At 37.7% G+C, this 11,056-nt stretch overlaps 1 protein-coding gene across 1 annotated transcript in view; it reads left to right on the forward strand.

The window, feature by feature from the left end:
• GNAI3 (G protein subunit alpha i3) overlaps positions 1-11,056 on the forward strand; it is a 33,796-nt gene that overhangs the window by 20,943 nt on the left and 1,797 nt on the right. The window contains exons 4-8 of the mRNA XM_033092732.1: positions 844-1,001; positions 2,707-2,835; positions 6,093-6,222; positions 6,644-6,797; positions 10,816-11,028. Of these exons, the coding sequence (XP_032948623.1) occupies positions 844-1,001; positions 2,707-2,835; positions 6,093-6,222; positions 6,644-6,797; positions 10,816-11,006 (762 nt within the window). The 3' untranslated portion in view covers positions 11,007-11,028. The remainder of the gene's footprint in view (positions 1-843; positions 1,002-2,706; positions 2,836-6,092; positions 6,223-6,643; positions 6,798-10,815; positions 11,029-11,056) is intronic.

Raw genomic sequence — 11,056 nt, forward strand, 5'->3', positions numbered from 1 at the left:
GCAGATGAATATTAAATGGAGGTGTGGCAATCATCCCATGAGACGGGTTTCCGTTTTCACACAACCTGACAAATAGGGCTGTGAAGGGTAAGACAAGTCAGTTTCACGGCCCTTTCCCGTCTTCTCTCCCTCGCCCATATTTTAAGTTTAAAAACTGGAACCACTTGCAAAGCTATGTTTATGACTCATGAAGTTTTGATTAAGTCTCTCTGTATAACTTTCTTTTCCACCTGCATCCTTTCTTCCCCTGTATTATTTAGAGGACTATCATTCCTTTGGGGAAGTCTAGAGACTGAATGTTCCCTGAGAGATTTATTCCCCCCACTAGGTTTCCAGACTTCTTAAATGTCCCAGTCTCTGCTTCTTCCTGTTCCTCCATCTGAACTGCAGGGGGAAGAAGAGAACAGTTTTTCCTTAAACTTGTTTTACTCCCTTGGACATGTTGCGACTTTACCTCTTAGGTGCTAGTCTTTTCATTTCTATTTTTATTGTGTGCTTCCTTGAATAGAATAGGAATGAATTACATGTGTCTGTCTCACAGGCCAGTTTTTTTCTGTCAAAAATTATGAGTAACCAGGATGGAGATTTACAGGCCAGTGAGAAGAGATCTTTTCAGGGGATGGTGGTGTGGGGAGAAGTGGTAGGGGGAGTGAAATCATCCCTCAGCTCAGCTCTGCACTTCTGACTGTAGTGGAGTGAGAAGGGGGAAAGACTTCATTGTAAATTCTCACACTGCGCTTGCCTTTCATTGAAATAATATAGTGTGTGTGTGTGTGTGTGTTTTAAAGAAACTCTTGTCAAGTCTTTTAAAAAATGGAGAATCTTCTGTCTCTCTTTTTTCAGGACGATGCCCGGCAATTATTTGTTTTAGCTGGCAGCGCCGAAGAAGGAGTCATGACTCCAGAACTAGCAGGAGTGATTAAACGGTTGTGGCGAGATGGTGGGGTGCAGGCCTGCTTCTGCAGATCCAGGGAATATCAGCTCAATGATTCTGCTTCATAGTAAGTAATTTTTCTCTGTGGAACTAACAGAAAATAACATGGTGACTCTAGAGAAAGTTGAATGCCTATCCTTAAGGAAGTGTTTAGAAGTCCATAGGATCCCTTACAAAGATTGTTTCAGTTTGGTTATAGGAACCCTCAGTTGTTTTGTATGACTTAGAGAAAAGTGTTTTCTTCTTGGAATGTCAATGGGAGACTTGGCACCATGAAAGTAGCTCTATGGTAGTTTATAATAAGCAAATGAAACAGGAGAAAACTCTATTGCAGCTGGGTCCTGGATCTCTTCCAACTCAGTAAGTTCCCTCGGTATAAGGGCTTTGCATTGATTGCCAACTAAAGAGGGAATTTAAAATTGTGATACCCCTTTTTAGGCATCCAACTTTCTGTGACTATGGATTTCTCTGGTACTAGCCACCACTTATAAATCTTTCGCCAGATCACAATAGCAGACTTTATGCAGAAAGAAAATGTTGAGTCTTGGAACAAAATTGAAGCATCTATTTGTTGAGGACATTCTCTTGAGTGTTACATACCAGTAGTTTTAGCAAATTTGGAATTAACACTTCCATTAAACTATAGCATGCTATCCTATTTTGCTTCTTTTACATGTTTGTTTATGAGACCTGTATTCAGAATGTATTTTTTTAACATGCATTTTGGGGGCTTGGTAAGTTCTTATTACTTGTATCCATTTCCTTACTAAATGAAGACACTTTTAAAGCATAAAGGTATTTTCTCCAATATGTTTTCCTACTTTTCCCATCCTGGTATAAGAAGGAATTAAATTGGTATAAGAAGAAATTGGTTTAAGAAGAAATTAAATGATATTTGAAATTGGTATAATAAGAAATTAAATGATATTTGAAAAACATTTTTAAAATGAAAATTTGACTTTAGAAACATTTCAGGATTCTTGCCCATCTTTTAATAATACTTATTAATTGCAGATACTTAGTTTAAATAACTCCCCAGTAGTCATCAAAGCTAGATTGTATTTTTTTCCATCATCAGTAAGCTCTGAATCCTCCAACTACACCTTGAAGACATGATTTATTTATTTTTCATAATTGTTGATCTAAGCTTGACTGATTCCTTAACATTAGTGATAGTACTTATTTTTATTGAAGATCATTAATGATTCACTTATAATGATGTCCACTGTTCCTCACTGTTTTAGCCAAAAAATCTTTAGGAAACCTTGAAATTATGAAGAATTTAATTTAGCTTGGAAGCAGTCTTAATTATTCCACTGACAAATTTCTTTGAAGGTGTTTACAGTTTGTTTGAGGCTAAAAACAACCCACAACTTTCTATTTTCGTGAATGGAAACGAAATACTTGTTGAGCATAGATTTTTAAAATGTTAGTAATTCAAACATCATTCTCTAATGTCCTGTCAAATGTTTAAACATACGGATGACCCATTCACTTTAAATGTGGGAGAGCTTTTGTTTTGGTTTGTTTTTTGTATTGTGCAATGCACAGCTGTCTGTATATTGTATTTAGAACAGGCTTTAATTGTCCTGTGCTAGTTGATTCCCGTTTTTTTCTAATAATTGTTTCTGTGACAATGAAGATCTGATTTTGGTCTGCCACTGTAGTGACAGGTTCAGAATCTACTTTTAGCAAGGAACTGATTTGATCTGTTAACTCTCTGTGCACATGGTTGGTTTTACCAGGTAAAAATAAATGTGTATTTTATTTAGTTACCTAAATGATTTGGATAGAATATCCCAAACCAACTACATTCCAACTCAGCAAGATGTCCTGCGGACCAGAGTGAAGACCACAGGCATTGTGGAAACACATTTCACTTTCAAAGACCTGTACTTCAAGTAAGTCATTAGCCTTTTTGCTAGATGTGCCAAACGCAAATATCTTCCCTTTAGTTAGTTTCTCTTAATCAGGGTAAAATTTCTCTAGGCTTTATTCCTTGGTCTAGACAGTTACCGTATTCAAAAGTCAGTATTTGAATGTTTTAACTGTGGGGGCCCAAACATTTCTTCTGTCTCCAAATAGCATCAAATATTTTTGTCCATTTGGAGGAACTTAAATTCAAAATTAAATTGTAACTTAGGTATCAATAAAAGTAATCATACTGTTACCAATTTATTTTTAATTTTATTCTTTTCAAAAGCTGCTTTTTTGTTGGAATCACCAAAACAGGTATAAACTATTTGTTGTTTAGAAGGGTAACAGCAATACTAAAAAGGATAGAAAATCAGTTTTGGGGCTTAGTTATGTGGCTTTTTTCTGCCATTTTGGTATTAAAACAGAAATGCTTTTCTCACCAGGGTCAGTCCCTTTTTAATGCATTGCCTTTCCCTTTAAGTTTAATGGGATGGAGCTGAGGTTGTCACGGCTCCTGGACTGCTTGGTGCGCAGTCTCTTGAGTTCCTGACATAGTGCAGGATGGAAAATCAATCTTGGGATAGAGGCATTTTGGGGCGGTATGATGACATAAACAGTGGTGGTTTTAGAGAGACAAAGTTCTACTATTGTAATTTAAAGGATTTCCTTATCAGCATTGGGAACTCTAAAATACGCTTCAACTTATCTCTGTGTTTATAGTCGTTTGTAAATATTAGAACTGTCTTTTTGGTTCCTGTTTTCTGTTTTTATGACTTGAGATTAGGAGTGAACTCTTCTCCCCTTCAATACATGATGTTCTTTTTAGCTACCTCATTATGCTTGTATGTAGAAATGTGATACTGAGAATTATTGCACACACATAACTTTTTTTATCAGTTAATATTTTTTATTTTTATTTTTTATGCAAATGTAATTTCTAGCCCAGATCCTCTCAGTTTTCTTTTCTTTGAAAATAATTGCTTCAGAAGATTTGTGACAATAAAACACAAATTTTATTTCAGTCCACTCAGTCCACACAGAGTTTAGGTATTACTTGATAAATACCTCTTAGGGTCTTGAAATCTTAATACACCAAAACAGAGTTGAAACCTGGTGTATAGGAAAAGAACAGTTCAGCTGAGTGTTTCTAGAAGAACTACTTATCTTTAGTACTGATGAATTTATTTAACCAGAGTAGCAAAGGCCACATGGATTATCACCCGTGAAACCAAAAGAATGAGGTGTCTCTTTGTGTGGTATAAGATTATTAATCCATTTATAATGAAATGCTGACCTTTAGTAAGTGTGGGAAACTTTCTTGTTGATGTTGTCCTAGACTGATCATTAGTTTGGTAAATCCTACTGGTCTTATGTCAGGGTCAATAACCAGATCTAATGAAGGTGCTGCACCCACTTTATTGTTGCCATGTAGATATCTTGTTATGAAGTACTATCATTTCTTCCTTTTCCTCTTCTCTCTAGGCAAAACCACTATCCATTTATTCAAACATTTATTGAGCATCTACTATATGCAAGGCATTGTATAATTGCTTACTTGCCTCTCAGTTATGAGGTAATGTTTATAAAATGTTGATCTGTTAGTGAATAATATTATAAATGTTAATATGTACCAAAAGCCCGCCTTGGGAACTTCATAGTGTTTGACTGGTTTTATGGACTTTATAGAAGAAAATAGAGGAGTAAGCTGAAATTATTGGTGTACCACCAGTGGTGTCGCCCCTTGAAAGACTTCTATGGTGAAATATATGATGTTAGCGTCCCTACAACCTGTAATGTGAGGTTTTATATTTTATACCCTGTATTAAAGCCAACTTGTGATTGCATCATTACAGGTATCATGAACAAAGGTTGAAAAGAACTATGCAAGATCAATCAAAAGAAAAAGTTGGGTCATGAAGAGATAAGATGACTGTTCTCTTTCAAACACACATTGAGAAATTACTCAACTCGCTCTCATTTCTCTTAATCTGTGAAGGAAAATAATCTTGGGAAATAGACCCCTAGTCATTATAGGTCTGATACACTAAACGAGCTTGGCAGAGTTTACCCTTTAAAATTTTTTATCATTCTCATCAAACATGTATCTTAAGAGTATCTAACCACTTGTATGCAGACCTCCTCAGACTCTAGTACCAGCTTAGGACAAAGCTGTGTGCGTGTTCCTTTTACTATAGGAGGTAGATGAAGGCACTGTTGACAGAAGTTCAGCAGTTTCCTTTGGATATTAAATAAGCCCTCGAGAAGGGATTAGTGGACTAAAACTCATCCAGAGTGGAACATAAAGTGTGTGAATAATTGAGGTTTTGTTACTATTAATTAACTTCAGATAAGACTTGGAGTTGGGAAACATTGGTTTTTTTTGATATTAGGGTCTTAGAGTCCTACCATAAAATACAATTTACTTTTTTCCATAATTAATCTCTAAAATATTTTTTCCTTTTAGTAAGATTTTATCTCAATTATAACTCAATTAAGAAAAAAGTAAGGAAAACAAACTTTTGAATCAGTAAGGAGAGATTATGGAAACAATGCAAGTTGGGGATTTATATTTTTTCATTGCTCTCTTTCAACTAAAGAGGAAAACCATTTGAGAGGTAGAATGGTGGTGTGAATAAAAGGTTGGGTGCTGGAGTTAGAGCGTCTGGGTTCAGATCCCTAGTTCCCATTTGTTGGTAGTGTGCCCTTGGGCAAATTATTTAACATATCTGTGCCTCAATTTCTTTATCTGTAAAATGGGGTTAATAATAGTACTTATAGGAGCATTATGAGTGTAAAATGAGTTAATGTACTTAAGATTTTTTTAGGGTGGTGGCAGGCACTATGGTAAACACTCAGTAAATATTTATTAAAAAATACTAGTTTTTGTTATAAGTTGTATTACTCAGATCTTTATTTTCCTGTCTTTTTACCCTCTTAATTTATTTTAGTGCTTATTCTGCTGACTTTTTAGCACACCTGATAAGCTCTGATAGGAGGCTCAACTATATATTTAAAATGAGAATTTTGATTATTCCTAAATTTTATTTTTGCGTGTTCTCTTTTACTTTTAACCACACATGATTATTTATGTTTTGACAACATTTTTATCAGCTCCTTTGTTTGTTTTTCTATTATAAATGGGATTTGGAGTAAGTAATAGTGTGAAGTTCCCTAACTTTGAGTTTAGGGAGCAGTATGTGTGTGACCTTGCTGAATTTGTGCTTTTCCCCTCCCTGCTCAGGATGTTTGATGTAGGTGGCCAAAGATCAGAACGAAAAAAGTGGATTCACTGTTTTGAGGGAGTGACAGCAATTATCTTCTGTGTGGCCCTCAGTGATTATGACCTTGTTCTGGCTGAGGACGAGGAGATGGTATGTTGGAGCTTCTGGGAACAAGCCTGTCTAATGCAGCCAGCAAATGGAAAATAACTCTTAGTAAGACTCTGTGCATCCACATGCTCAATGAACCAAAACTTAATATCCTTAATTTTTCTCCTTGTCAATGAGATTAGCTTTTCAAAATATTAACCCATGCCCTAGTAACACTTAAGAGATACAACAGCATGTTGCCTTGTGGGGAGGATTAAGTCCTCTTGTCAGCCAGTCCTTCTTCCCGCCTCCCAACCTCCAACAATTACAAAGATGAGATTGGCCCAGCTTTTGTGTTACCAGTGTCTGACTTAATTCCATGGGTGCCATGGGTACTTTTAAAACTTGTTGGTCTTTTTTCATGAACCATTAATCTACTTGTATCTTTTGCCGCTGACCTATCATCCTGTGTTTTCTTTTTCAGAACCGAATGCATGAAAGCATGAAACTATTTGACAGCATTTGTAACAACAAATGGTTTACAGACACTTCAATCATTCTCTTCCTCAATAAGAAAGACCTTTTTGAGGAAAAAATAAAGAGAAGTCCATTAACTATCTGTTACCCAGAATACACGGGTAAGGGGTTGTGAAAGATTTTGTTGGAGGTATACATCTTAGGTCAACACTTAAGTGACATTCCTGCAACTACCTGTGGTTTTGAACAATGCCTGTATATCCTTATAGAGTGTTCACTGGTAAGAGGTATCAACATTAAGCGTGTGATTCAGACCCCTTAAGTCTAAAGTGCTATTCCAGACATAATTAATTTACTGGTTGATCTTTATATTTCTGTCCTCATTTTTTGAGGCATATAGAGAAAGATAAAAATCAAAATTTGGTATAAATACGTTTCAAGAAAATACAAGGAAAGGTACAGTCATTGCACTCAAGAAACGGACGTTGATTGTGGAGAGAGACACACACACTCATATAGAATTTCATTGTAGTAAAAAGTGTTCTTAATAGAAGAACAGAAGCAATGGTTTTCTCTTCGGGGTCGGTATAGTCTTTTTCAAGAAGAAATGACACTTGGAGTGAGATGGTAAGAGGATGAATTAGCAGTCACCAGGCAGACAGAATAAAAACATTGTAGGAAGAGGGAATAGCATATAGGAAGGTATGGAGGTGGTTTTTTAAATACAAAAAGGGCATTGTTTGTTCTGGCACCTGGAAGGAATTTGGTATTGCTGGAGCTGTAAGTGCTGGGAAGGCCCGGTTGGAGGGATGGGCAGGGATGCTCATGAAGGGCCTGCTTTCTCCTGCCGAGACTGGGGAGCTGCTGGGGGATTTTACTAACAATTGAGGTACATGATACAGTAGGAACTGTGCTTTAGAAGGACGATGCAATACAGGCCATAGAGATAGACCGACAGTAGGGGAGTCGAATTAGTAAGGACTCGCATAGGATGCAAATGAAAGCTTTTGGTGAAGATACAGGGATCTATATCACAGAAGCCAAGGGCAAGAATGCAAACATCTCTTAAGAATGCAGTTAGAGTTAGGAAATAGCTGTCAAGAACCCTAGAAATACTTCTTTCCACATCTCTTTATTCACCTTCTCTCTGCATGTCTTTATTCTTCTCTCTCCTTACCGACTTTTTCAGTTATTCAGTTTCTGTGATAAAAAATGGCCCTGCCACAGTTTCTGTGTCTCTCCATTTAAAAGACCAGGCTAGAATGAGATCGGTTGTCCCCAGATTCAGATTCCTAGGAGGGAGATCCTGGGCAAGGTGAAACCAGGGAGAAATTCTGAGCTCAGTCAGTCAGTCACAGTGAGGGACGCAAACGTGACTGCCAGTGCTGCACCACGGTGACCTTTAGATCAGGGCTGGGTGTTTTCCGGGAAAGGGAACACTTATTTGCCCAGCAGACACTACATGCTCACTGTAATACAGTGAAAGTGTGTAGCGAGGGTAAGGAAGTGGAAACCGTCACAGGTACTCTCAGAGTACTGTCTCATTGGGTGCTGGTGCTGTGATCTGAATTCATAATTAGGAATATTGATTTTGAAGTATCTAGAACATCCAGGTGGAGCTATCTGATAGGCAGTTAGTTATATAGGTGGCTTTGGAGCTTGGGGGGAGGTTGGGGGTTAAGATATTTTGGCTTGAGATCATGTGTAAATACAACGAAGTGAATGACTTAGGGTGATGACACAGAATGAGGACCATGGATGAGAGAATGCCAGCAGGAGAGAAGGAAAGGTTTGTATAGGACCCAAAGAGAAGAACCAGAGAGCCAAAGCATCAAAAACTGAGAGTTTAGAAAGTGAAGAGCAGTGCGATGTCGTGTGCAGAAAAACAAAATAAGGTACACATTGAAAGAGTGTCTCTACACGCTGAGAGTAGAGCCAGGTACAGTGAATTACTGACTGAGTGGGAAGTGAAGAAATGAAGACCAGTGCAAGCCTACTCTTGAACAGCTTGGATTACGGGGGAAGGAGAGATTTAAGAATGTTTATAGGCTTAGGGGTAAGATCCTATAGCAAAAGGGAAGTTATAAAAAGTGGATGTAATTGAGGGAGCAAGATTTGTAAGCAGGTGAGAGAAGGAAGAATCGAGTCAAGGAAGGATGAATGGGTAAACAATGGTATATCCGACAATGGAGTGTTGTTTAGCGATAAAAATGAATGAAGCTACAACTTGGATGAACCCCATAAACATGCTAAGTGAAAGAAGCCAAATACAAAAGGTCACATTTGTGTGATTCCTTTTTTCATGATACATCCAAAATAGGCAAATCCATAGAGACAGAAAGCAGATTGGTTCATGGCTACCAGGAGATTAGGGGGCGGTGGGGGAATGGGGAGTGATTACTTCATGGGAATGGGGTGTTCTTCTGGGGCGGTAAAAAAAAGTTTTGAACCTTGAGAGGTGGTGGTTGCAAGGTTGTTAATACAGGAAATACCACTGTATTGTACACTTTAAAGTGGTTTATTATGTGTTGTGTGAATTTTACCTCAACTTAAAAGTCTAGGTAGAGCAATTGAATTTTGAACGGGGAAGGAAGACACTCTAGGATCAGAGGTACAAAACGAAGTGCAGATATTGGTAACTTTTTAAGCGAGGTGTTGGGCTAAAAAGTTGAGATTGTAGTTTAAGCCCCATGGCCTTGATTTCTCAAGGAAGTTGGACATGTGCTCATCTGTTCAGAGTGAGGAGGGAAGTGAGCTGGGTGAATTTATACAGAAAGTAGCCAAGTCTTAGCATGGGAGAGACAGACTGACTTAAGGCAAGTGAAAGGATTGACTGTTCCAGCTGGAAATCTTCACGCATTGCAGAGACCCCTCAATATCACACCCTTTTGGGGGTGTGTGTGGGGGGGTGAACTTCCAAGCCTATTTTCTCTTGACTTCATTCTTAAGGATTCTCACAGTCCTGAATTCCCAAGTGTCAATATGTTCCTACCAGACAAAAATTGATTTTTCAATCATCTGTCTCCTTTAATTTACAAAAGTTCTGCACATTTCAAGAAACCTATTTCAAGCACCTACCAAGCTGTCTTTGTTCAGTTCTTTATTCTGTTTAAATAATATTCCTTTCTTAAGCTTTTCTTTGTTATTTAGTCTTCTTTATACAGAGGGTGCCAAAAAACTGGATACACATTTTTTATTTTTTTTTTAAAGGAGCGCACAGCTCACAGTGGCCCATGTGGGGATCGAACAGGCAACCTTGGTGTTAGCACCACATTCTAACCAACTGAGCTAACCGGCTGCCCTGGTATACACATTTTAAGAAAAAAAAACTGTATTAAAATTGTAATAATATAAACCAGTAACAAAAGGTGAATACAGTCATGTGTATACATTTTTTTCCTCCCCCGGTATATGCTTAGTTGTTGGTATTTTTTGTCTTGCTTAACGTTACTGAAAATAGCCCCTGGTTCACAGGAATAACTGTGTGTGGTCTTTGTTGAGTTTCTCCTGCTCTGCAGCCAGTTTCTAGGGCTACTGTACAGGCTCGAAGGTGACAAGGTGGCATAGGAATCAGGTGATGAAGAGTTAATTACACATGTTGAAAATGGGATTTACTTTTGATCCCCCCGCCTTTAAAAAAAATAACAGCTTTGTTGAGATATAATTCACATAACGTAAAATTTACTGCTTAAAAGTGTGTCATTCAGGGCCCTTCCCTTTGCATCTATTAGTTTACCTTTGGTTTAAATTATTGCCGCAAGGCTCTGGGGCTAAGCTCCCTTAAAACTGGAATGATTTTGAAAAGAAGTATGGCTTATCCTTTTGAAGGAGCACGGGCTCCCTGACTTTTTAAGCAAGTGTGTTCTAGAAATTTGTCCTCCTACTTCCCGAGTTTTCCTTCCACACTTTCTAGGTTGTTTATCTGAAAAGTCGAAATGAAAGGGAAAGGAGAAACTTCAAGTTTTGTTTTCGTGGATCTTTGTGTGTGATGATTTTGTTTTACTTATAAGGATATGAGTTTGCTGTCAAGAAAAATGTAAAGATTATAGAAATACAGAAATCTGTCTATATTTAGTTGGGTCCTATTCCATCTCTTCACATGTGGTGATGGCCTGACTTTAGTTGAATTCGGGCAACTGTTAGGATTTGAACTGAGAATACATTGGTTGTCTGCTTCAGGTTCCAATACATACGAAGAAGCAGCTGCTTACATTCAGTGCCAGTTTGAAGATCTGAACAGAAGAAAAGATACCAAGGAGATCTACACCCACTTCACCTGTGCCACAGACACCAAGAATGTGCAGTTTGTTTTTGATGCTGTTACAGATGTCATCATTAAAAACAACTTAAAGGAATGTGGACTCTATTGAAGAGCGTTGATATCAATAAAAGGTAAACCTTGGAGCAGTTTAGTTACAGA

Source organism: Rhinolophus ferrumequinum, chromosome 22 (genome assembly GCF_004115265.2).
Source record: "Rhinolophus ferrumequinum isolate MPI-CBG mRhiFer1 chromosome 22, mRhiFer1_v1.p, whole genome shotgun sequence".
NCBI classification, from domain to species: Eukaryota; Metazoa; Chordata; class Mammalia; order Chiroptera; family Rhinolophidae; genus Rhinolophus; species Rhinolophus ferrumequinum.